The 25,530-nt window shown below is 34.9% G+C and overlaps 1 protein-coding gene across 1 annotated transcript; it reads right to left on the bottom strand.

The window, feature by feature from the left end:
- Positions 1-1,736: 1,736 nt before the first annotated feature.
- On the bottom strand, positions 1,737-19,812 carry TYRP1 (tyrosinase related protein 1). The gene is made up of 7 exons (XM_037797695.1): positions 19,425-19,812; positions 17,996-18,318; positions 15,256-15,460; positions 11,374-11,541; positions 8,848-9,027; positions 4,609-4,755; positions 1,737-1,942 (listed from the first exon to the last, which is right to left on the bottom strand). The coding sequence occupies exons 1-7, from the start codon at positions 19,807-19,809 to the stop codon at positions 1,737-1,739; spliced, it is 1,614 nt and encodes a 537-aa protein (XP_037653623.1). The 5' UTR covers positions 19,810-19,812.
- Between the last annotated feature and the right edge of the window lie 5,718 nt (positions 19,813-25,530).

The raw sequence follows: 25,530 nt of genomic DNA, 5'->3' as shown, positions 1-25,530 counted from the left end.
CATGATTTCAGGGCAATTTGACTCAACTTTCCCACCCTGTAGGTAAGCCCTATAATAAAAGCTCATGTCTCAGAACATGTCCGGTGCTTTCTTTCGTCCTTTGGCTACAAAAGCCCTCTTGGGCCATGACACTGTCCCTTCTGCATGGAGTGCTCTTCTCTACTCTTATATTTGGTAAATCCATTGGCATTCGTTGAGGCCCAAGTGAAATGTGATCCTCTCAATTTTACCATCCTTGACTTTCCCCAGTGCTTTGAACTGTGTCTGACATCTAGTATGTGCATAATAAATATAATGGAAATGCATAACTGGTAAATCACCAAAAATATGAATAGGAGGACTTAGTTTCACTGATGTTCTATATACAAAGAAATCTGTATTATTCAGTAACATCTCTCAAAAGCTGTGAGTATATAATATTTTAGTAAATCAAAATGCATTCCAAGAGAACCTATGGGGCTCTGTTGAAAGTTAAAAAAAATCCTAATTGCTATGCTTATGCTCATTCATTAACCTATTTTGTCTGTTTAACTTGTCTGCATAGCCTTAAGGTTGCTTAATGTGAGAAACTCCACTAACCAACCAGGCATCTATAACCTTAATTCTGCTTCTGCTTATTAAATTGGTAATATTGTATTAATCATTTTCTATAGTTCATGATTATTGCTATTATTTATATAATAAATTTTAATTAAAATACTTGTTCATTTACAATCAGGCTGTAGACTTCTTCATTTGGGAATATTGTTTCAGTAGCACAAGACCAATTAGAGAAAAATACTTTATGTTAGAGGATAGGGGGATAAAAAAGGATTGCTTTCTTGCAGAACTGCAAGAAAAAGGGAGCCAATGAAACAATGTATTAAGTAATTTTTATGTGAAAATGCATAAAAGGCTGGTAAATGATAAGAGAAAGTTATGTGTATTAAACAAAATGGACTGAATGCTATTTGTAGATCGCTATGAGGTATAGCTTCTTTGTGGATCTCAAAGACATTAGAATAGGAGTTGGGGGGGTGAAATGGTGAATGGGTAGTTCCTTTTTCAGTGAATTGAGAGATACTGCAGCACAGTGACAAACATCGGTAGTATCAACTGCCTCTTAACCCAAGCGAAGCTTTAATCTGTACAAAGTATGACAGTGTGGTTCTGTTGTGGACTTGACACTTAGACTAAATAATATATACTGATATCCAAAAGAGAAGACCTATCTGAAAAAAAAAATATTAATTGGGATCCCCTTTACAACTCTAAATAATTTATTTTAACTAATAAATGTGCCTTCCCATATATCTGTTTGCCAGCGCCAATGAATGGAAATGTATTACATTTTAACATTATAGAAATGCATACTTGTGTATTTTAAACAGGGACTTAATATCAGTCAAAATTTTCCTTTGCACATAAACTTAAAGCAGTTGCTTATTTAAATCATCATATAGTCAAGCTTTAAAACTTGTCAAAGTCATCACACTATCTACTGAAACACCATGGAATTGATGCAAACCACTATTCTACATAGAGCTGAAAAATAGAACTCATTGAAAAGCATATAAAAGATTCTTCCCAGTTCTGGTAAGTAACTTCTGGAGCTTTAACGCAACATACCCAAGTATAAGAAAGTAACAGAGTAAAATAAAATACAGATAGTGACAGAATATATTATTTTCAACCAGGTGGTTTTGTGATACTAATGACTTGCTGTACAAACCTATAAGAAAGGAGATCACTTATCTTCAGACCACAGACTGATTAGGATTTCTTATTTGTTCATATTCTTCATCATAGTTTCGATATTGATCAGTGAGGAGGGGCTGATTTGCTTCATCCATGTTGCTTTTGGCACGGATCAGACAAGAAGCACCCGCAAAAATAACTGCAACCAGTATTAAAGCAGCAACGACTGCAATGGAAATGATCTCTGAAATACTAAAAACCCGACCTATTTGAAAAAGAAAATTAGAGTTAAAAAGTAAATAATCAATAGTTATCACCAAAAATGGAACCCCTAAATTTAAGAATGCCTCCAAGCACTTTTAAGAAATCTTGACATTCAATTTGCTTAATAAATTTATTATTTTTTTATTAAGGAAAGATATATTTACACTATGAATTTTTCCATTTTTATATTTTCAAGTGCACAATTCAATGGCATTAATTACATTTACAGTTTGTGCTACCATCACCACCATCCATTACCAAAATGTTTTCTTCATCCAAAACAGAAACTCTGTACTCATTATGTAATAATTCCCATTACCCCACTCCCCAGCCCTTGGTCACCTCTAATCTGCTTTCTGTCTCTATGAATTTGCTTATCTTAGTCATTTCAAGTAAGTAGAATCATACAATATCTGTCCTTGTGTCAGTCTTATTTCACTTAGCATAATGTTTACAAGGTTCATCTGTGCTGTAGCATGTATGAAAACTTTATCCCTTTCATAGCTGAATAATATTCCACAGTATGAATATCCCACATGTTTATTCATTCATATGTCAATGACACTTTTTGTTTCTACCTTTTGGCTATGGTGAATAATGCTGTTATAAACATTGGTGTGTGGGTATCTTTTTGAATTTCTGCTTTCAATTCTTTGGGGTATATAATGAAGGGTAGAATTGTTGGGTCATGGTAATTCCATGTTTAACTTTTTGAGGAATCCTCAAACTGTTTTCCACAGTGACTGTACCATTTTACATTCCCACCAGCAATGCACCAGAGTTCCAATCAATTTCTTTACAACCTCTCCATCCTTGTTATTTACGCATTTTTTAAAATAATAGCCATCCTAGTGGGTATGAAATGGTACCTCATTGTGGGTTTCATTTACATTTCCCTAACGTCTAATGATTTTGAGCATCTTTTCATGTGCTTATTGATCATTTGTATATCTTCTTTGGAGAAATGTCCAGTCAAGTCTTTTGCCCATTTAATTTTTATCAGAGACCATTGCTTTTCACAGGCATCATTTGTCAACTTAATGTTACTTCCTTAATTTATTTTAATTAATAGACCCTAGTAGAGTAGCTATTATTTCCATTTCAAAGGTAAGGAAATGACAGCTCAGAGATTTTAAGTCACTTGTCCAAGGCCACTTGGCTAGTAGGCAGTAGAGTTGGTTTTGGAGTCCAGGTCTGTCATAGTCCAAATCTTATATACTTCCACTATGTCCTCTTTTAAGAAAGAGATTAGAATCAAACAAGAAAATTCTGGATTTCAAAATCTCAGAAAAAAATAGCTCAGAATGACTCACACCCTCTTCATTTAGGATAAATAAATGGAGGTAACATTGGGGCATATTACATGGGTATGAGCTCAAAACTCATTCTCTTCCCTTACTAGAAATGTGATCTTTGACAACTCATCTCTCTAAGCCTTAGTTTCCTTACTTGTAGAATGAGGACAATAATACTTAGCTCAAAGGATTATAAGGATTAAATGAGACAGAATGCTATCAACCAGTTCAATATTAGGACAGACATCTTGTTAAATTCCCTTTCTTCATCTCCACATAAAAATCTAAATGAAAGCTTCTAAATTCAAGGGGAAAATGTAAGCCTCAGATACTGTTTTTTAAAAAGCAGAAAATTACAAGTGTAGGAGAAGATGTGGAGAAATAGGATCACATGTTCATTCTTGGTGGGAATTTAAAATGGTGCAGCCACTGTGAAAAGCAGTTTGGTAGTTCCTCAGGAAGTTAAGTATAGAACTACCATATGACCCAGCAATCCCACTTCTCATTATATACTCCAAAGAATTGGAAGCATAGACTCAAACAGATACTTGCACAGTGATGTTCATAGGAGCGTTATTCACAGTTGCCAAAAGATGGAAGCAACCCAAATGTCCATCAACAGATGAATGTATCAATGAATTATGGTATATCCATACAATGGAATATTATTCAGCCATAAAAAGGAATGAACTTCTGATACATGTGACTGCATGGATGAACCTTGAAGACATCATGTTGAATGAAATAAGTTGGACACAAGAGTACAAATATTGTATGATCTCAAATTTTTATGGTATGAAATAATTAGAATAAGCAAATTCATTGAGTCAGAAACTAAAATACAGGTTTCCAGGGAACAGGGTTGGGGTAGAGAATGGTGGGTAAATGCTAATTGGTATAGTTTGTTTGGAGTGGTGGAAAAGTTTTTGTAACGGATGATGGTGATGGTTGCATGACATTGTGAATGTAATTAACACCACTGAATTGTATATTTAACAGTGGTTAAAAAGGGGAAATTTTAGGTTGTAGATATGTTACCAGAAAATTTTTTTTACAAAACCATAGAACTGTACAACATAAACAATGAACCCTAATGTAAACTATGGCCTATACTTAATAGCATAATTATAGTAACAGTGTTTCATCAATTGCAAAAAGGTACCCCACTATGCAAAGTATTAATAATAGGGAAAACTGTGGGTGTGAGGGGGGTATAAATGGGAACTGTACTTTCTGTACGATTTTTCTGTAAATTTACAACTTCTTTAATTTAAAAAAAACATAAGCTTTGGCAATCACAATTACTTTACATTAAATGTAATTCATTTGCTTTTGGAAATTTCCACAGTGAAAATAAATTTTCAATACTCACCTGGCCACTGAACTTCATAAACATATCCCAGGTTGTCTGGAGCAGAAACAAACATTTCTGTGTTGGCAACTGGAGGCCAGAATGGCACCATATTGTATTGCCTGTTATGTCCAATAGGGGCATTTTCCAATGGAAATGTGGATATATCTACAATATGTTAAGTACAATTTGTTAATAAACAAAATTAAATTTAATTTAATGACATTATTATACTTTGAATTTATCCAGAAGTATTCAAGGAGAGCATGAAAAATGTTCTTTCAAATTTTACCATGAATAAAGATATAAAAATTTTTTTCACTAAAAGAGAACAGGGAATTACATGAAACAAGTTCAGAACCTTTAATACAGCATCAACATATCACCCAAGAGAACAAGAAATTCAAAAGCAGGGAAGTTTTAGCATTTTATTATCTATGATGATCCTCAATTGTTTTATTTTTGATTACAGAAACTAATTTGAATAAAATTCGTTAAACTTATTTTTCAAAGCCAAAGAAAGGATAGACTGGTAGTTTGCTATAACATCTTCTGTAATTTAAATCAGGGAGTTGGTGCAACTATTGGAGGTTTGTCCTTGACTGTGAATATTTCTGTTTAGGGTTTTTCATTTTTTTTCTGTTTATTTTTACAGTGAACTAAATATTAACCTTATTTTCAGGGTTTTACTCTATTACCAAAAAAATGCTTAACACTTTGAATTAAGGCACTGTAATCCCATTGGCATCCTGCCGCCTAGAAGTGGTACAGCTAGAGCCATGGGCATTTGTATTATTAGTGACTTTCTATCAGGGAAAAAAGGAGTGATATGCTCTTTGTGGCAGGAGATATTTTTTACTTTATTTTTATGTTGGTACAAATACCAAAGGGGATGTCATAAAACAAGAGTTGGAAGTGAGCCTGGACAGGGCATTAATGGGAATAAATATAGAAGAACTGGAATATGTGAGAAGGCTAGTGAGGTGTTAGAATTTCAGCTTGCAGGAGGTACATTATCCAAACTGTGCTTTTCTGAAGCAGAGGATGTTTTTACATTTATTTTGAAGAACAGCTAATCATGACAATGGCAGGTAGTGTTTATATTTTTGTGCCTTTAAGTTTATTAGGAATTAAAGCTAGTTAAGTATTTATTCTTTAAAATCTATTGGGTGCCTACTAGTGACAGGCACTGGCATTGAATAAAACAGACACAATCTTGCCTCCAGAAACCCACATTCTAGTCTATCATTGTTAATTACTTATTAAAGTTAATAATCTAGATAAATTTTTAACTTCCCAATTCACCTTCCTACTTAATTCTAACTTGATTAGACTTGAGTCAGTTCAGCTTCAGCTGTGTGAGAGTTATGTTCATAAAAATGAGTGGAGGGATGATGGCAATAACAACAATTGGTGTTGTCTATGTGCAAGACCTTCAATGGCTCCCCTTCTCACTTTGAGTTAATTCCAAGATCCTTCAGGATCTGCCCCCTGCTATCTCTTAGATCTTATCATCTCACCCCTTTCTCTTTCCACCTTGACTCCACTTCTACCAGGTGAGCTCTTTTCTGTTCCTTTGTCTTGGGTATCTACACAGAACTTGCTATCCCCTTTCCTGATTTTATCACTCTACAAAGGACTTTTCACTATCTGACATAGTACACATTTATTTACATATGTTTATAGTCATATCTGTCAACTTGAGGAAAGTTCCAGAAGGGAATATATTTTTGTGTGCTTTGTATGCCCAGTACCTAGAATTCTGCCTGGGAAACCAGGTTTCAATATTTGTTGAAAGGACTGAAGCGTGTGTGTGTGTGTGTGTGTGCGTGCACACGTGTGCACACACACATGAGCATGCACACACATGCACTTGTGAGTGATTGCTTCATTTCTCCAAGGGCCTAATAAGTAGAGTAGCATGTAAACTGCTTCTTTTGTAAAATGCACTGAACTAGCAGGCCACCAAATTTAAACTTCACTCACATGACTCAGTTGCAAAAAAAAAAGGGAGGGGAAATTGAATTAAATATGTACATGGATTCAAAATGTTAGTGAATAGAAATGAACATTATATTAATTTATATATATAGCATGCTCTATATTGTACTGTCTCTTATGTCTAATGAAAGGATTCTGTAAAGGACACTAGGAGGTGAATGACTATAATTTCCTTCAGCTGTAATATGTAGCTTTTGTTCCATTCTGACTCTAATAATTCCATAATACTATACCTTCTGAAGAGCATTTTATATATATAAAATCTTTTGATACATTTTGAAATATTATTCCATTCTCCCCACCCTCCTGCCAGAGTTATTTTCAACAAGACTTCTGCTTTCTGGAGAGTTTTAGAAGTTCTTCCAATCTTTTCATTTGTCTTTCTCCGTAACATAGTTGCTCCATAACATGGGTTCCATATTTGCAGGCATGTGGGATATTTAAGAAGGGGGTTTATGATTTGAGTTTGGTTTTCATGCAGCTTTATGTGTTTACAGTGACTTTTTTCTATGATTTTGTGGCTTCATTTTATGAGAAATACATGGCAAGTTAGTGCTTTACTTTTTCATTTAATACTTTTCCTTTCCTTTTTAATATTCAGGTGACTGAAAGACCTTATACTACTTACTGATAGCATAAACAAAGGGAGCAGGAGGAAAATAACTAAGAACAAAGATATTTTTCTGGTTCTTCAATGACCATTAGATTAAATGTGGAGAACATTTAATAAACTGCTATGAATATGAAATAATTATATTTTCAAAAAAGATATCAAAGCAAAGGAGTATTTTCACAGTTGAAATATTTTAAAGAAAATTCCACTTAAGACACTTGTAAGATTAACTAACATTCTCCATTTCCTCTGAAAAACATACTTACTAGCAAGCATTGAGAATGGCTGAATGACTACAGCTTGTGTGCTGCTTTCTAGTTCCCAGAAGTGTATGTTTATCAAAAGTTGGCTTTTGTTTGTTCCAAAACCTATTAATTCTAGTTGTACTTGTTATTGTACTGAATTAAACATAAACAAAATGATAAATTTTAATTGCAAAAGAGAGAGATGTTGTTCCTAAATTAACTGAGTTGAATGCTCTGGAAAGATTTGTTAAAGGGAAATGACTGATACAATGCTATTGAATCAGGACTGGGTAAGATTAATGTAAAGGATTAGGGAAATATAAAAATCTAGAATAATAATGCATTTAGAATACATCATAAGAATGGTTAAATTCTTGTTTCGTTTTAAAGAAATGGATACTGTAAACTGTAGATAATTCATTATGTCTGTCTGTATGTATGTAAATAAACATGAAAAATGAGATGGAACTCCAGTCAGTAAATTCATTCTCAAAGACTGGTCCTTCATGCTGCATTAGCAGACTGTCAAGTGAAAATTTAGTTATGTGTATTTTTTTCTTAAATATTTTCTGGTAGAACAACTATTTTGGCTAGCTCATCAATTAGTGTCCTAATCTGGTTGGATTGCAGGCTTCTGCTGTACACACACACACACTCTCTCTCACACAAAGGGAAATAAGAAAATGACTGAATGGCTGGCTGCTGGATAGACAGAAAGACAGGTCCACTCCAGTGTTATGTTTATGTGCATGATGAATAAGTGCATTGAAGTCAAAATCTAGAATACTTCAAAATATGAAAATGCATGCTATTTTAACCAGTAGATGCACTTTCATTCTGTGCAAAAGTGAAGAGAAAAAAGGGCTTTTAAACAATACTTTAAAGAATGCATTTAAAATGGATTAAAAGCAGTTACTTATGGTGTGATATGAAAACCAGCACGATCTTTCCAAGTTCAACACAATTTCCATTTGTTAGAGTCTATAGAGTAAAGAAAATCAGCAGTGTGGGCTATTAGTTTAATTTTCTCAGTCCTCTGGGGGGTATCAAAGAAGAAGTCTGTAAGGTTTTACCATATTTTTTTTTAAGAATAAAAATGTTCATTGGAAGATATGGGGAAGAAAAATTAGGGAACATGGCAATCATCTTCTCAGAGTAAAAATGAGAAGGGATAACATGCTTAGTCCTAGCAAACGATAATAAGTGCCATCTTGATAACTATTCTGAGAGACTTCTTGCCTACATTTCCAGAGGTTTTGAATATTTTGAAAGTGCTGGAAATTATGGCTACTTGACTCTTATTTTGAAGGGTATTTCCTGTGTATCAAATGCTTAGCCTAAACTTGCCATCTGAACAATCTCCTTTGCTGCGCCTGCAAAAAATACGTGAAAGTTTCTCACCAGCATTATATCTCCTCAGCCATTCATCAAAGATTGCATCAGTGAAAGTATGCAGGAGGACAAAAATAGGGTCATTTGGAGATAAATGGGTTTGTCCTCCTGTTCCATTCAGAAATAGATGAGCCAAATTGTGAAGGCTGCGAACGGCAGGGTCGTACCTTCCTGTGGGATCACTATAACCTGGATATAAAAATAAAGATAAGAAAATTAAAACAATACAGCAGTGACTGTATGGCAAGCGATGGTTCTAAAGCTTGTCAGGCCACTTTGTGCCTTAAGATAATAGTAATGCCGCTATGTACTTATGGTTGGTGACATTTGCTTGCTTTCCCCTGAGCTAGGTTATTTTTAAGCTAGTGGCATGACATTCTAAATGTAGCCTGGAGGTTAAAAATAATGACCTGCAAAGGATACCAGTCAAAATATATAGAACACACTCTTTGACAAGGCAGACATCGATCTATGTAGAAATAACGATAGTGGAAATCTCCAGCTTCTACTAAAAATTGTGCTGATACAAATGGAAGAACACCACTCTGATTGTCCTGGTACTTAAATTGCCAGATGTTACTTTAGTCTCCTACCTTACTTCAATTCAATGACTTCCTGTTTGTTTATTTTTGGAAAATCACCTTATTGTGGGGAAGTTGGAGTTTCTCAGAGCTTTTTCATGATCTCTGTACTAGCTTTAACCATCTGGAAAACCGACCATGAAAACACTCATTGAACTTTTCCAATTATCTTTATTTTCTATTTTATATAAAGTGGTTGAAATATATATATAATGTATATTATTTGTAAAGAGGCTAAATAAGTGTGTGTGTGTGTGTGTGTGTGTGTGTGTGTGTGTGTGTGTGTGTATTATATAACCACTTTTGCTCAGCCTTTATGGTTTTTAGGTAAGCATTAGAAAACTGGCAGAATACTTGATGATTTATGTTAAATATTCACTTCTAAAAATCACTATTGTATTTCAGTGAGGCAGAACCTGTCAAAATGACTGATGGCACTCTGTTTTCAGAAGACTTAAGTTAGGTAGGAGATGAGGATATAGAGTCAGGACAGGTGACAAATTGAAATGGAGGGTCCACATTCAGTAAACATGGGACAGTGTGACTTTTAGGACTAGAGGCAGGAGAACAGAGAACATTGCATGTTACAAAATTATAATTTAAAATAAGTTTAGCATGTTTTCTCTTATTCTAAGGCTAATTGCATGGTTATATATAGTCTCTCAATCATTAATTTATTTATTCCATTATTTTTTTATTAAAAAACTTTCAAGACCACCTATTATGTACAGAGCATGTAGCCAGGCAATAGTTTTTCCAAACATTCTCTCAGGAAGTCAGCACAATTTGTCTTTTGAGTGGGCAGCAATAAGACACAATCTGCACATTCTTTTGGAAATCAGTACTCATAGCCTTAATTTATATATACCAGTTTAGGCAAAATGTATTGATTATTTATTGAATAATCTCCAAATCAGCACTTTCCTATGGCTGTTAAAATAAACATAAAGATAAAAAGAATGGCATACAATTTGATGATAAAAGGGGAGAGAAGTGAAAGTAATTGCCAGGTTTATACATCTAGTATCTCAGATCATAGGGTCTGAGGGATCTCTTTCCAGTTTGGGAGTAGGGCTTAACATGTGCAATGCTATATTAAGGTAAATTTTGACATTAACAAGTTTATAACAAGGCAAAATGCAGTTCTATTCTTTTTAAATCAATTAAATATATATAGTTAATTTATTTAAGGTATTTTTATAAATACCTTAAATATTATTCTATACCTTTTAAAACAAAACATATATCAGACATGGTTTAGAGGCATCAGAATTTATTATATAAAAGACACTGGATTAGGAGCTGGAAAACCTGGATTTGAATCTGTGTTCTGTTACTAACTAGCTGAAAATCTTGGGAAAGTCATTTCACCTCTTTGGATCTCAGTTTCTATAGCTTTAAAATACTTTGTATTAAATAAGGCAAATCAAATTAAACCTCAATAGAATATTTATAGATCTTTTAAAAAAAGTTATAGGAGGACACACAACCTAAATAAAACATATGCCCAAACAACCAGGCTTTAATACATGTAAACTAGTTGTTTAGAATATTTCTCTTCTTCTCTTTATTGTAAAAGAAAAGTGTTTCATAAGCCCTCAAGGTCTTGAATATTATTTGCCAATTCTAGAATTTTGTATAGTTAGACACATTGGCCAGCTAGCTAACCAGAAATTTGGGTTTAATTGATTTTTCAGTATTTAAAAGAATGGAAAATAATTTCCAAGGCTGCTTCTGTGATAATTAAAAAGAGTTTCATGGTCCAACACTTTTCATTAAAAAAGCTTTTATTTTTTTGAACAGAGAATTGTGACCAAATCATAATAGGCAATCCCAATCACATAAACTCACAGGATCAAATGGCACTCAAAGCCTTTCAAAGAGAACTGAATTATAATACTTCTGTTTACCCTGAAAATTAGATCAATTTGAAGCACCAACTTTGTTTACTCGCCTTCCACTGTGTTTCGGAAACTGTTTGTAGAATTGGAATAGAAAGGAGGTGTGTCGAATAAAGCCACTTCCAAGCACTTAGTGACATCCTGTGGATCCGGAAGACGTTGCACCATAGGTCTAGCCACATTGCCAGCTGGATTCCTCCTAATTGGCCCACCCTCGGTGCCTGGAGAAAAGATGGGGTATGTGAACATTTTTATAATATTTATCTTATCTGCTCTTTAAAACTATTTACACATCAATGAACACTGAAATAGGGTTTCTCCTTGTAGAAGAGAAAATTAAAAATGCAAATTTAGTGTAATTAAAGTGAGAAAATCTCAAATAACAATTCCTACTTTGTGAGTCTAATAGACATGTGATACATAAATCATCTCAGGCAAAAAATGATCACACTAATACATACAGTTTCTGGTATTTAAGTCAACATAATGCATCTCTCATGGGATTGTGTGTTAAGAGGAAAATTCCATAGAAAATTGAATTTTGCTAAAGTAACCTCACAGACCTAAATTTTATACTGAAGCTCCCAGATCCCAAATCCCTTTAAATATGGAGACCTTTTCCATAATGTTTCAAAAGTGTTTGGTAGAAATGTAGTTATCCAGTAATGTCCTCAGTAACAAAGTATTAGAACAAAACATAAAAGTTCAACATCAAAGAGTTTGCACCCAGATGCTGTCTGCCTCAAGTCTTCGGAGAAATGAGGGCGGAGGGGGCAGGTGGAAACTTAAGATATCACTTTGGAAGGGGGTACTTATTTCAATCAACATGTGGTTGTTTAGCAATTAATGTGAGAAGTGATTAAATTATTAATAATTTGTAGGGAAGAGAAACAAGTAAACAAGGAACCATGATTCTAGGGATAAAATGATAGGTGCTTAAGGGGGACTGCCAGAGCAAGATCGCGGGGGTGGTGGGGTGGTGGTGGGGGTGGGGGTTTTGAGGGCTGGGGGGTGGAGACAGAGAAAGAGCAAAAGCAAGATCACACAGTTGGGTGACTACAGAAAGGCTTTGTGAAGAAGAGAGATCTGTGCAAAGATGATTGAGAGCCTCCATAGGTGAATAGGAGAAATTTTACAGGTCAAACATGTTAGACCAAGGTAATAATAAGAGATAATTAGGTTAAGCCCAACAGAGCAGGAACTCATTTTCTTTTTCTTCACCAGTATACCCCACACTCTTGGCACTGTATCTGGCACATAATAGGTGCTTGAAAATTGTTTAGTGCATGTTGTTATGAGAAAGATCATGTTGACTGTAAAAGAGGGCCTGTTTGGGGAACAGCTTACCTGGGGTACCTGACAATGCAGTGGAGTAGGTGGATGTTGGAAAAGATGGGAGCTAGACCAGAGCCATATAGCAAAGAAATCAAATACCAGGATGAGCAAATTATGTTTAATTAATTAGGAAGTGGGGAGAAATTGAAACCTTGGATAGGTGGGAAGAGACAAGATTGGTTAGTAGCATTTTGCATTAGTTTATTCCAGTGGTCTTGAGATGAGTAGGCATGTCCTAAAGGGTGCATTCAGAATAATCCACTGGGTGGGAAAGAAGCTATTACAATTTCTACTCATATTTATTTGATTTCATAAAGCTTCTTATTTTGTATGCTTTATATTTAACATAATGACTAGTCATAATTAATTAGCATAATGAATTTTATGCATATAGCTTATAAATAAAACATTTGCCTATATTGAGATTGGGACGTGCATGTGTAATTTTTAGGTATATATAATTGTCATAAACTTTCAGAGACTACTAGCTAAACTATCTATTCAGGCTGATGATAGGGATGATTGTTCAGGGAGCTACCCATAAATTCCAAGAAAAAGATATTGATTACATGGGTTTTGAAAACACTGCATCCTCACTGGAACTTCATAGTGAAGAATTCTGGTAGTAAAGAAACTGGTTAAAGTGGTTTAATTTTAACCCAGGGATTTTCAAATTTGTTTGCACGTTGAACATCTGCTACTGCTCTTAGTAACATACTATGAATCTGAGTCTGGTGGAATTACCATGTAGAAAATGCTGATCTGAAGAAAAAGTTCTGAGTGTTTAAAGGAAAATATGGATATGTGAAATATTGTGAGGAAATAATTTAAGAAAGTTTTTCATATGATGAATCAAAGATGATGTTTTAGTGACTGGAAGAATTTTGGGTGTCAATAATTCACTTTTTCAATATACCAAGTTTGGTGCATTAACGGAAAGTTAAAGAGATACTGTGCAGCAAACATGAAGATATAGGTATGGAATAAGGAATGTTTGAACTCAGGATGTACATGTATGGTCTTCTGTAAAAGATGATGCCACAAGAATGGATAAGATCATCCAGAAGAAGTGTAGACAGAGAAAAGAATTGCTATGAGGATTAAATAAGGTAACAACTTAGAGCATTTGGCATCATAATAGCCCCAATAATACACATTCAGTATAATGTTAGTTCCTTTCTTCTTTCCCTTGCCTAATAAACAGAATGTTTGATATTTATATCTTGAACCAAGGCAAGAGATTATCTAGAATCCTTTAACCTAAATATATACTTTTCAGTTTGCCATGAAACTATGTCTCTGTGTTATGACTTGTTATATTAACTGACAAGAAAAACTCTGATGAAAAGAAAATCTTCTCCCCTTTCTTCCCTCCTCTATTATAATTTTATTTATATGTTTAAATTATACTATACTTTGGTATCCATAATCTGGATGATTGGAAAGTGTCAAGAAAACTTCCAGGCCAAAATACAATAGCCTAGTTAGAAAGAGATGAATGTTATGGTGTCCTGACCCTCAATTTCATTTCTCTGCCATAAGGTGGGACCATTCATTTGGTCTGCCAAAAAAATAAAAATTCACCCTAGTTTTAAAATTTCTATAGAGGGAAATTTTGTACACTATCCTTTCTTTTATTCCTCTACACAGCTAAATTACCTAATAGGGAGAAAAATCTACCAACTCCTTTTGCTGCCTTTAGAATATTCTCTTTTTAAGTTTTAAAGAATAATTCAATATTTGATACATGAAAGAATATATAGAATATATATAAGTTATGAATATAATAGTAAAATGGATCCCCATTATTCTAGTTTATATGTTGAAAAGCAAAAGTTCAAAATAGCCAAGACACACTAGAAAGAAAACAAGATGGGGTAGGGAGGCTAATAATTAAGACCTTGTGTATTAGCAAAGAGATAGATAATACATACAATTCAAGGAAGAGAATCAGAAAACCAGGAACAGATTCACATATTACAGAAATTTGACCTATGGCAGAGAAGGCATTCACATCACTAGAGAAAGGATATTAGGACAACTGGTGAGGCATTTTCTTTTGTTTTCCCTTTTGGAGAGCTGGGAAGCATTAGCTGGTAGATACAGTATCTGTATTCTGTGCAGTATCTTCCTTTTCTTAAAGATAGTGCCCATATCACCTTTTGGCTTTTTAATCCTCAGACCTCATAGGCATAATTATTTTTTTTTTTTTAACTCTCAGAGCACTTCCAACACTTTTCACATATTTCAAGTTTCCTACAGAAGTATTTTCTGTGAAATTCCAAGAGAAGACACACGACTACTCAGTAGTGCTGAGTGTTTTAAGAGGATTAATTTCTACAACCAGACATTTCCAAAATAAGGAAGTTAACACTGTATTCCTCAAGAAAAGCAATGTAAAAACACACAGGCATTCTGTGTTTGCATTGGAAAATTGTCTTGAGAATTCATGTGCTCAATGACTATCTGTACACTGATTTTCCATTACAAAAGTAGATTTTAGTCTGAGGTCCCTGGTAGACTGAAAGGCCTTCCAGCCAGCATATTTAATCTCTTTATCTATAAGGGATTTTGACTCCTGGATGTCATTTGTAACTTACTGTTACACAGGGTTCCGAGGGTATCATAATCCTCCAGAGATTCACAGACCACTCGCCATTGAGAAAAAACCGAGTTCGGGCTTATAAGAGTGGAATCAAAGTTGCTTCTCGATCCCATCAAGTCATCAGTGCAGATATCACAGACATTCTTCCCAGTCGCAAAATTCCAGTAAGGAAGGGAGAAGGAAGGATCCTGCAACATTTCCTAGATCACAGAATCGCTGTTAGTATTCTGTTTTAAAATTCTCTATTTTGCTTGGTTTACTCCCTGGCAAGGAGTTGACTCCCTGTCTCAGTTTACTCCTTAGCTCTCTTCACCTACTTAGGGACCAGTTAGTGTACCAGGGATGTCTGAGGGGTCTGGAGGAGTTAAATACTAGTTTTAACAAAGCTTCTAATTTACTAAAACAAATCATCTAGACACTAGAGGGAATAAACTCAGTCTTATACAGAAGTTTCAAAAAATTATTTTGAACCAAGAAAAGTCTTCCTTTTCCTTTATAGGTATGCAATTACATTGCCATTGGTTGTACCAAAAATTATCAATAATAACTTCCATTCCTAGACATTTCTACCTTCTTCTATTTTTCCTATCTGAAATTCAAGTGTCAATAACTCTTAGTCTGGGGGCCATACCTATCTTTGAAATATGTTTGCGGACAGTGCTTTTTATTTCATTTTGCTTTTAAATTTAATTTGAACAACTTTAGGCATTTAGATTGTGGTTTGGCCACAGGCCATGTGGGCTCTTTCATACTTTACATTGTCTGCCTGGACACTACAGATGTTTTATTTGGACACTGCTTCAGAGTCTAAACAGATAAGACTCATGTCTGCCTGAAACTCATGCATATAGGAAATGCTAAACAGAAGCAGAGTATTTCTTTGTACCTATTGTTCTTTAGACCAGAGCCCTAGTTTCCATTTAGAGCTGAGCTCACATTTTTTAAAAATGCAAAGCCTAAGATCTCATGCTTATTTTATTGGGGTCTTTAAAATGTTTATTTACTTTACTGTGATTTCTCATTTCTTTTGGCCTTTTGGGAGTTATATTTAGATTGCTGGATTTAAATGTAGGAATTGCCATTGTTTTTTCTCACCTCTTAAGCTCATAGCATATTTTTGCTTCTTCACATTATTTTAGGAAGTAATTCCTTGTCCTCAGAATCTTTGAGGGGGCCAAAAGCTTTCAAAGACATTCTTAGTTATTGGTCTCCAGGGGTTTAAAATTCTAATTTAGGAGTCATTGTTCTGGTTCAAAAAAGTTGGTGACAGCTTCCATGGGATCATTAAGAGGCAATTTGTGTGTTTCAGCAACTGACATTCAGGAGTCAGAGCATATAAACATGGCATTTCAACTCTGTGCATTACATTTAAATTGTAATTTTTTGGATCCAAGTGCTGCTGGATTTTAAAAGTTTAAGTTATAAAGGTTGAAGTTTATGCAGGCAAAATGAAGCTTTTAGATACTTTCTACCTGCCCTTTCATTACAGTGCACCCATGGGAAAATAACTTGAAGGCATGAAGATCTGAAGTCAATGACAAATGACAGATTATCTACTCAATAATTTACTGAATACCTCACTTGTAATCAGAGCTATAAAATGTGAAGTTCAGACTATCAGATGAATTTGTTTAATCACTATCAAACTGCATATGAATAGACTACTTTCATAAGATTAGTTTATTCCATATTTTAGTGAATTTATTCTCCCCAATCTAACTATTCATTTTTTCTTGGAAAAAGGAAAAATTTTTTCTGGGCACAAGCATCCTGCCAATCAAGAACTGAATCCAATCATCTTTTCTACTTTCAGACATTTTAGGTTAACTTTAAGATTTTAACTTGTCGGGAGAGATTAGTTGCTGTTGATTTTCCATAGGAAACAGCTTTAATTTGTGGATTTTCTAGTTGATACCTAATAATTTACAATTCATTTAAAAATTTCAGTCCTTTTCTCAAGAAAGAGAACAATTGGTAAAAGAAACATCAATAATGTATTTACGCTAAGAAATACTTCAAGATGTTTTGAGCCTTTCTGCTTAAAAAAATAAGCAGGGAATAATTGTGCTTGTGTTGAGATTCACTTTATGACAAAGAAATCTGATGCCTTTTATTTAAAAATAATGTCTGACAGATGTGGCATTTTTAATAGACTTCTTCTTTAAGCCCAAAGTGTTAGGGAGCATGGCAAAAAAATGGAGTTTGATGAAAATATGATAATCCAAAAGGAAAGGAACTTTTTTCAGCATTGAAACCCTATTCCATATTTGAAAGAGTCATCATCTGGAAGGATGAGCAATGCATCTGGGACAGGGAAGACTGAGAGTTATATACCCATTTGCTTCACCCAGACTGTGAGGGAGCATCTCTTTACACTTAGAGAGGAGGGAGGCTTGTCAAGTGAGAGTCTTTTGTTTCAAATCTCACAAGGAGTCATTTTTCAATTACAAAGCTATAGAATATTCCCAAAGCTTTAACTCATACCTACAAATGTCTCAGCTGGCCTCCTTATCATTGATATTGCTTCCTTTTCACTTTACGAGAGTTAAGGATTAATTAATTAAGTATGTAATTAGTACAGAGAGAAAGTTTAAGGCAATGTCAAAGGCAGATTAACAACTCTAAAATGCTTTGTCATCACATTTTCATTTTTGGTAACAACAGTGAATTAAAATGGCTTAAAAACAAGGTACCTTGTCTGCAAGGGCCTGAAAATTGAGATGTTTCATGTATACCTGTATGTCTTTCTCCAATTGCAGCAGGTGGTATCTGTGCCATGTCAGGAAAGCTGGTCCTTCGTGAGAGAAATCCACTTGGCCAAAGCTCTCCTGCCCTGCCCCAAGGAAAGTCTTTTTGACTGAATAATAGTGTGCCCAAACAAAGTAGTTATAAATGGAAATGTTCTCAAATTGAGGCGTGTTGCCATCTGGTCCCAGTATTTCTTCTGATCTTCTGGTGGCAATGACAAACTGAGGGTGGGTTGTGCGCTTTGCCATATCCAGGGCCTGGACAAAGCGGTTCTTTTCTTCTATACTTAAGTCCAGAAGGTTTCTCCTGACTTTAAAGACAGCAAAATTCAAACATGAGACCATCTGCCTTGCTGGGATAGATGAGCATGCTCATCTCATATCACACCATGTCCCATTTACCCATTAATGATTATCTGTATATATTTTCAAGTATGTTTTAAATTACTTTACACTTTTAAAAATACCCCTCAATAAAATCCCTTCTCCGGACCTGCTTTCTCTTCCTTTATTCTCTCTCACCCCGCCCCCTCCAACTTACTCTAGGATTTCTATTAACTTTCTTTAATTTTACATGTGGTTTTTATGATACTGTGATCCTTTTATATTTATTTCTGCACATTATTAGCATTCCTCTTGGGATTTTCTACCTTTCTAATACCATAAATCTTGCAGAAACAAAGCAGGTGGTATTGCATAGTTGCTAAGACTTTGGACACATTTCTCTAAGCCTCAGTTTTTCATCTGTAAAGGGTAGATGAAAATAATATCTGCTTTACAGAGGAGTTGTAAAGTTTAAAGAAGACACAGATAAAAAGCAATTAGATTAGGACCTGGCTCATAATAAACAATCATGTTTTGTTAAAACCCATGGTCCAGTGTCTGGTATGTAGGAAAAAAATCAAGTATTGTTCACTATTGTTATTTAATGCTTTGGTATTTAGTGCTATTTAGAATGCAAGCCAGGCTCATCATCTAAAATTCTTCAATTTGATCATTGCAGTGAGAAATTCCTTTGTGTGTCAGCAAGAGTAGTGGAAGAAGCAAGTATCAGATGTAGACAGATCTCATTGTGAATAACCAGCTGTGTGGATTTGACCATTCCAAACCTCATCTATGACAACTAAAACAACTCTCTTGGGTTATTCATAAACACATAGCACAGTACCAAGCAGAGTGGTTGCTCCATAAATGTTTGTGAAAGGAAATATTATTAGTCAGAAGGACTGAGCTCCAACCCAACCCTTTAAACCTGCATAAGCCCCTAATCTTTCTAAGCCCTAGTTTCCTTCACTGTGAAGAGAGAATATTCAGCTATTTGATTTCCAGGTGTTCCTGCAGCTCAAATGATTTAGGATTCTGTTAAGAACCTTAAGCCTCATGCAGAACTGTGTTCCCAGTTCACATCCCCACTTACCAGTGAGAACCCTTTGGTCACAAGCAGCTCCTCTCCATCCAGGACGGCAAGACCCACAGTTGTGTCCTGAGAAATTGCCATTGCAGTGGCATGTATTATTGAAGAACTGCGTGGGCCAGCGCTCCCGATCATCTGTACCATCGTGTGGGTACTGGGGACTGTGGGGTCTGGAATCTGCATTCACGGCCTCACACCTGCCCCTCCCCAGTGATGCGCCACAGGGGTCTGTCCCAGGGCCAGACAGGAGGGACAGGTCTGGGCAACACACACCACTTCTCAGAGCCTCAACAGTGGCACACTGTCTTGGGAACTGAGCAGAGGCCTGCTGAAGAAGCAGTAGGGGGAAGGAAATGTAACCCAGAGAAAGGAGTTTATGAGCTTTCATTCTGCTTGAAGGAAGAGTGCAAGACAAGCCTCTAGTTTCCAGACCTTTGGGTAGAGAAGACAGAAGTGCGTAGATAAAAATCCAGCTGAAAAAAGAGAAAGCAAAATGGAATTATACAAAATCTCATAAATGGCATGATCCCTTCCCAACTTACCTTCAATTTGCTTTCAAATATATGTGAAAGGACATTTCAAACGATTACTAAAATTAATAAATTTACCTTTAAAAATTTGACATGTGTAATACATACACAAATAATTCCACTATTCTAATAATTCAATTTTCTTTATTTTAAATATCTCTTTCTCAAACTTAACCTGGATGTCGTTTATCAATAGCATTCAGTAGCAGCTTATTATCATTAATTACATTTAACCATGGAACTGTAAGAAGAGTTGGGAGCAGATTTCCAGCAAGGCAACTTCTGTGATTTCAAGTCCCCCATCCTAATGGAGTTTTGGTGGGAATCCACCCATTCCCCCATAGGGCTTCTCTCGAGTACCTTAAAGTCCTGAGGGGCTTCTCAGCAGAGCCTCTCTTAGAGCTGAATGTTTTATATTTGCTTGTCCTCTGATCATAGAGCTGTTAATTGCATGTCAGATTCTGCTTGATAACTAATCCCACATCTGGTCCCCCAAACTGGGAGGCACTAGTTTTCTTCTCCACCCTTTACTAATCCTCTTTTACTTCACTGAGTGTTTCTGCCCTTTAAGTACTTGCTCAGCACATGATTCCTTTCCTGCTGATTCTCCTTGTGATGCCTAAAGTTTTAAGAAAAGGTCAGAGGCACTAATTAAGAATACAACTGAAAGAAACTGAGAGAGCTTTTGTTTTCATTTTAGAGATTTTAATTTTTTCCTTTAACAGTGTATCTTTAGAGGATGAATTTAGGTTAATTAATTTAGCTTATGATAAGACCAGGAGATGCTTGCACCTGATGGTAGCTTTTGGGTTGAGCTCTGTTTCAACAACAGATACTGTCATTCTTACAATTTGTAGAGAGAATAATTGGCAGCAGCAAAGGCATCAGATATAATTACTGCAAGTTACATGATGTTGGCTGTCATGATGCCTGCTGGTATCGACAGATTTGGGTACTCCAACTCCATTTCCTCCATCCACTTGGGTCTCCATATCTGTGACAAAGCATCACAGGCTCACTGCTGCTTCTGTTGTTGAGAAGCTATCCACTGAATGGCCTCTTACTTCCTACTTCCTTTGCAAGAAGTTTTAAGCCAAAAGAACGGAGTGTAATCGAATCAAATATTTCAAGAGGAAGTTTCTTCCAGAGGTGAGAGTCCCTGTATACGAAGCTAACCTTCACATCTAAGCTTTACTGTGGAATACAAAATTCCTGTACAAAGGCTATCAGAATTCATGATCAGGGTTAGCTCTTCTATTGGATTTTCAGCCAAAAAATTTTCCAAAAAATTATAGAAAGGAATAGCATGTAGGGTGAAAAATGAGAAAGGTGACTAAGGCTATGTTTATAAACTAAGGTAATAGAAAGAATAAAAAAAATATTTCCTGTATCTGAACCCATTGCCTGTGACATCAACAAGTTTATTAAAACCGTATCAAACCAGGGTTATTAAAATATGTGTTTGTGAATCCAAAGGACTATTTTTTCTTTTATTGTATTTTTATTTTTATTTTTTTATTTTTTGGTCTGTTTTTTACATGATGATCCATTAATGTGAATACACGTTAGTATATTTCTTAAAATGCTTTAAAAAATAGAAAAAATTCTGATTATGATCTATCCCTTATATATAAGAGCAAAACTTCTTCCCCCATGCCCACCCCTGGATCTCTAGGCTTAGGCTTGTGTATTAGAATCACAAAAATGGTATCATTATTATATAAGTAGATTTTAGTGACTTGATCTTTTTTTCCTCAAATATTATGTCTTTAAAATTTATCCAGGTTGTTGCATGTAACAGTATTTCATATGTTTTTTATGGCAGTTTGATACCTCATTGAAAGAATATATCACAATACACTTACTCATTCTCCTTTTAGTAGACATTTCAGTTACTTTTCGGAATTGTTTTTCTTTTTGTCTCTTACGAACATGCTGCTATAAACCATCTTTTATATGTCTCCTGGTGAATTTATACATAAGATCTAGTCATAGGGTTTGTAAATATCTACAAGATAATTCTAAATCATTTTCCAAAGTGGTTGTATCAATTTAAATTCCCACTGGCAGCAATGCTTAAAATTTCTTATGGATCACATGCTTGCTAGCACTTCGTATCAATAGACTTCTTTATTTTTGCCAATTATATATTACGTAACATGGTATTGCATTTATTTTGATAACTGATAATAGTAGTTATTATGATAACTAATAATATTCCCATTCTTTTATCTCTTCTATTTCCTTTATAGTAAAATATTTTTCCTATTACCCATTTTTCTATTTTGTTGTTTTTCTTCTTCTTGATATATACGAGTTCTTTTTATAGTCTGAATTCCAATCTCTTACGAGTGTACTGAAAATTTCTTACTCTGATTTATGACTTAATTTTCACATTCTTTATCCATTCTTTTAATGAATGGCTAATGCCACTGTGTCAACCTTTTATTTTACAGTTAGTAGTTGTCACGTCTTGGTGTGGCAGGTTGAATTGTATCCCACATTGAAGACATGTTCTTAATCTTAATCTACCTCCCTGTGGATGTGAACCTATTGTAAATAGGGCCTTTTGAAGATATTTTTAGTTAAACTCTGGCCAACTGAAGCAGGGTGGACCTTAATCCAGATTGCTAGAGACTTTATAATGAGAAAGCCACCAGAAGAAGCCCAAAAAGGAGAGGACATCTCCCTTGTGACAGGCAGCAGAAATGCAGGGCTAGGAACCCCAAGGATTATGGCAAGCCAGCACCAAAATGCAACTGACCCTGGGAAGAAGCAAGTCTTCTGCTTTAGAAACTGGGACAATAAATCCTCACTGTCTAATCTAACCCATTGTGTGGTATTTGTGTTAGTTGTTCAGGCTAACTAAGACATTAGCTAAGAAATCTTTTCCTTTTCTGCAAGAATAAAGATCTCTTCTTATATTGTCTTTAAGTATTTTAAATATTGCCTTTCACATGTATATCTTTCAATGGAATATAGTATCATGCCTGATATGAGATATGAATTCAATTACATTTTTTATTCCATATCAACAACCAATTGTTCCAGCACCATTTGCAGAGAGGTCCTTCTTTTCCAAGTCATCAGCAATGTCACATTTTCAAAATTTCATGAAGGAAAGGATTCATTTCCAGAGTTATTCTGTTCTATTAGTGATTTGACTATCCCTGTGTCAATAATACACATTCTTGATTATTAACATTTATAATAGATTTTACTGTGGTAGGGAAAGTTTTCTCAAATTGTTCTGCAACTTTCACAATATTTTCTGTTTAGGAATTTTTTTGCAGGTATGTTCATGAGTGAGATTTGCTTTAAGTTTCCTTCTAGTACTGTCTTTGCCTGTATTTGGCATTAATTATCCTGGACTCATTGAATAAATTGTGGAGTGTTTCCACTTTTTCTTATCTATTTAGGTGTTTGGGTGATAATGGAAGAATTTGTTCCTTGTAAATTTCATCAAAAAATACTCATGAAATCATTTGGGTATTGTTCCAGTTTGTTAATGTTGTCCTTATGCAAAATTCCAGAAATGGATTGGCTTTTATAACGGGGGTTTATTTGGTTACAAATTTACAGTCTGAAGGCTATAAAAATGTCCAAATTAAAGCATCAACATGAGTATATACTTCACTTAAGGAAGGCCAATGGCATCCACAAAACCTCTGTTAGCTGAGAAGGCACGTGGCTGGGAACTGCTGATCCCAGGTTGTGTTCCAGCCCCTCTCTCAGCTCCTGTGCTTTCTTCAAAATATTGCTCTTGGGGTATTTTGTCCCTCTCTTAGCTTCTCCAGAGCAAATACTGGCCTAACATCTTCAAGGTGGCAGCAAAAGTCTGCTTTTAGCAGCTGTCTCCAAAATGTCTCTCTGAGCTGCTCTCCAAAATGTCACTGTCAGCTGCTCTGAGGTCCCTTCTGTTTTTTTTATAGGACTCCAGTGATTTGATCAAGACCCACCATTAATGGACTGGTTAACACTTCCACGGAAATAATCCAGTCAAAGTTCTCACCCACAGTTGATTGGGTCACATCTCCATGGAAACACCCAATCAAAGGATTCCAACCTAATCAACACTAATATATCTGCCCACACAAGATTGCATTAAAGAACATGGCATTTTGGGGGACATAATACATCCAAACCAGCACAGGTATGTAACTTTCTTTGTGCAAAAATTTTTAATTACGGATTCAATATATTCAATACTATATGACGATTCTGCTTTATATTTTTTCTTGAGTCATATTTAATACATTTTACCGGAATTTTTCAAATCCTCAGAATGTTTCAGTTTTGTTTACTTATACTAATTCTTTGATACGTACCAAATCTTGCTTGATGGATTAGTACATGACAAACAAAAACATGATCTTTGTATGCTGGAGAACATACGTAGTCTCTAACTATTGGATTAAATGTGCGTTCAATCACACTTGCTAAATGTATTTCTAAAATCTTTTAAATTTTACTACTTTTTCACCTGTTTGACCTATCAGTAGGTCAGAGATAGGTGCCAAAATTCCTCACCATGTTGATAAATTTCTCAATTTCTTTCTTTAATTCTACTGATTGCTGCTTTATCCACGTTTAGGCTATTTTATTATTTGCAAATACATTTATGATTTTTATGTCTTCCTATGAATTAGACATTTTTTCCCTGATATAGTGAACCTTCTTTATCTCTATAATGTTTTTTAATCTTGAAACTTATCTGAAATTGTTACAATTACCAGCTTTCTTTTGATTAATAGCTCAATGGTATCTCCCCGCCCCCCTCCCCCCAATTACTTTACTTTTAAACTTTTATGCCTTATGTTTCAGGAAAGTATCTTGTAAATAGCATTGTCTTAGTTTCCCAGATGTTATGATAAATACCACACAATGGGTTGACTAATCAAAAGGGATTTATTGTCTCATGGTTTCAGAGGCTATGGAGAGCTCCTCAGGGTTAGTGGCGTTCTGGCTGACTGGCCATCTTTGGAGTTCCTTGGCTTTCCAGACACAGGTTGATATTGTCTCCTTTCTCTTCTGGGTTCCCTTATCTCCTGCTTCTACTTCATGTGGTTATCTCTTCCTAAGGCCTCCAGTAGTAAGTTTAAGGCCTAACGTCATTCAGTTGAGCCACATTTTATCCAAAAATAATATATTCAGAAGGTTCTACTTACAATGGTTACACACCCACAGGAATGGATTAAGAACATGTTTTTTTTTTCTGGGGTACATAATTCAACCTACCAAAAGCGTATAATTAGATTTTATTTTAATCCAATATCACTATCTCTGACTTTAAGTGATTAGTCTGATTACATTATGCTTAATTTAGATTACTGATATATTTTTCTCTGTGTCATTTTAATCCTTTTTTCTTTTTTTTTGTTTATATGAAATATGCTTGTTTATTTGTTGTTCATTTCAGTTTTTGTTTTACTTGTATGAGTTAAATTACATTTCTTATATTAATTATTTTATAGATTTCCATTACAACACTACTGAAAGAACTCTAAATTTAATACCTATTTACTCTCCTGCGAATTAGAATTTTTAGCTCTGAACACTAACCCTACCCTGACCTAAGT

Source organism: Choloepus didactylus, chromosome 10 (genome assembly GCF_015220235.1).
Source record: "Choloepus didactylus isolate mChoDid1 chromosome 10, mChoDid1.pri, whole genome shotgun sequence".
In the NCBI taxonomy this organism is placed as follows: Eukaryota; Metazoa; Chordata; class Mammalia; order Pilosa; family Megalonychidae; genus Choloepus; species Choloepus didactylus.
This window is presented reverse-complemented; position numbering and strand designations above follow the sequence as displayed.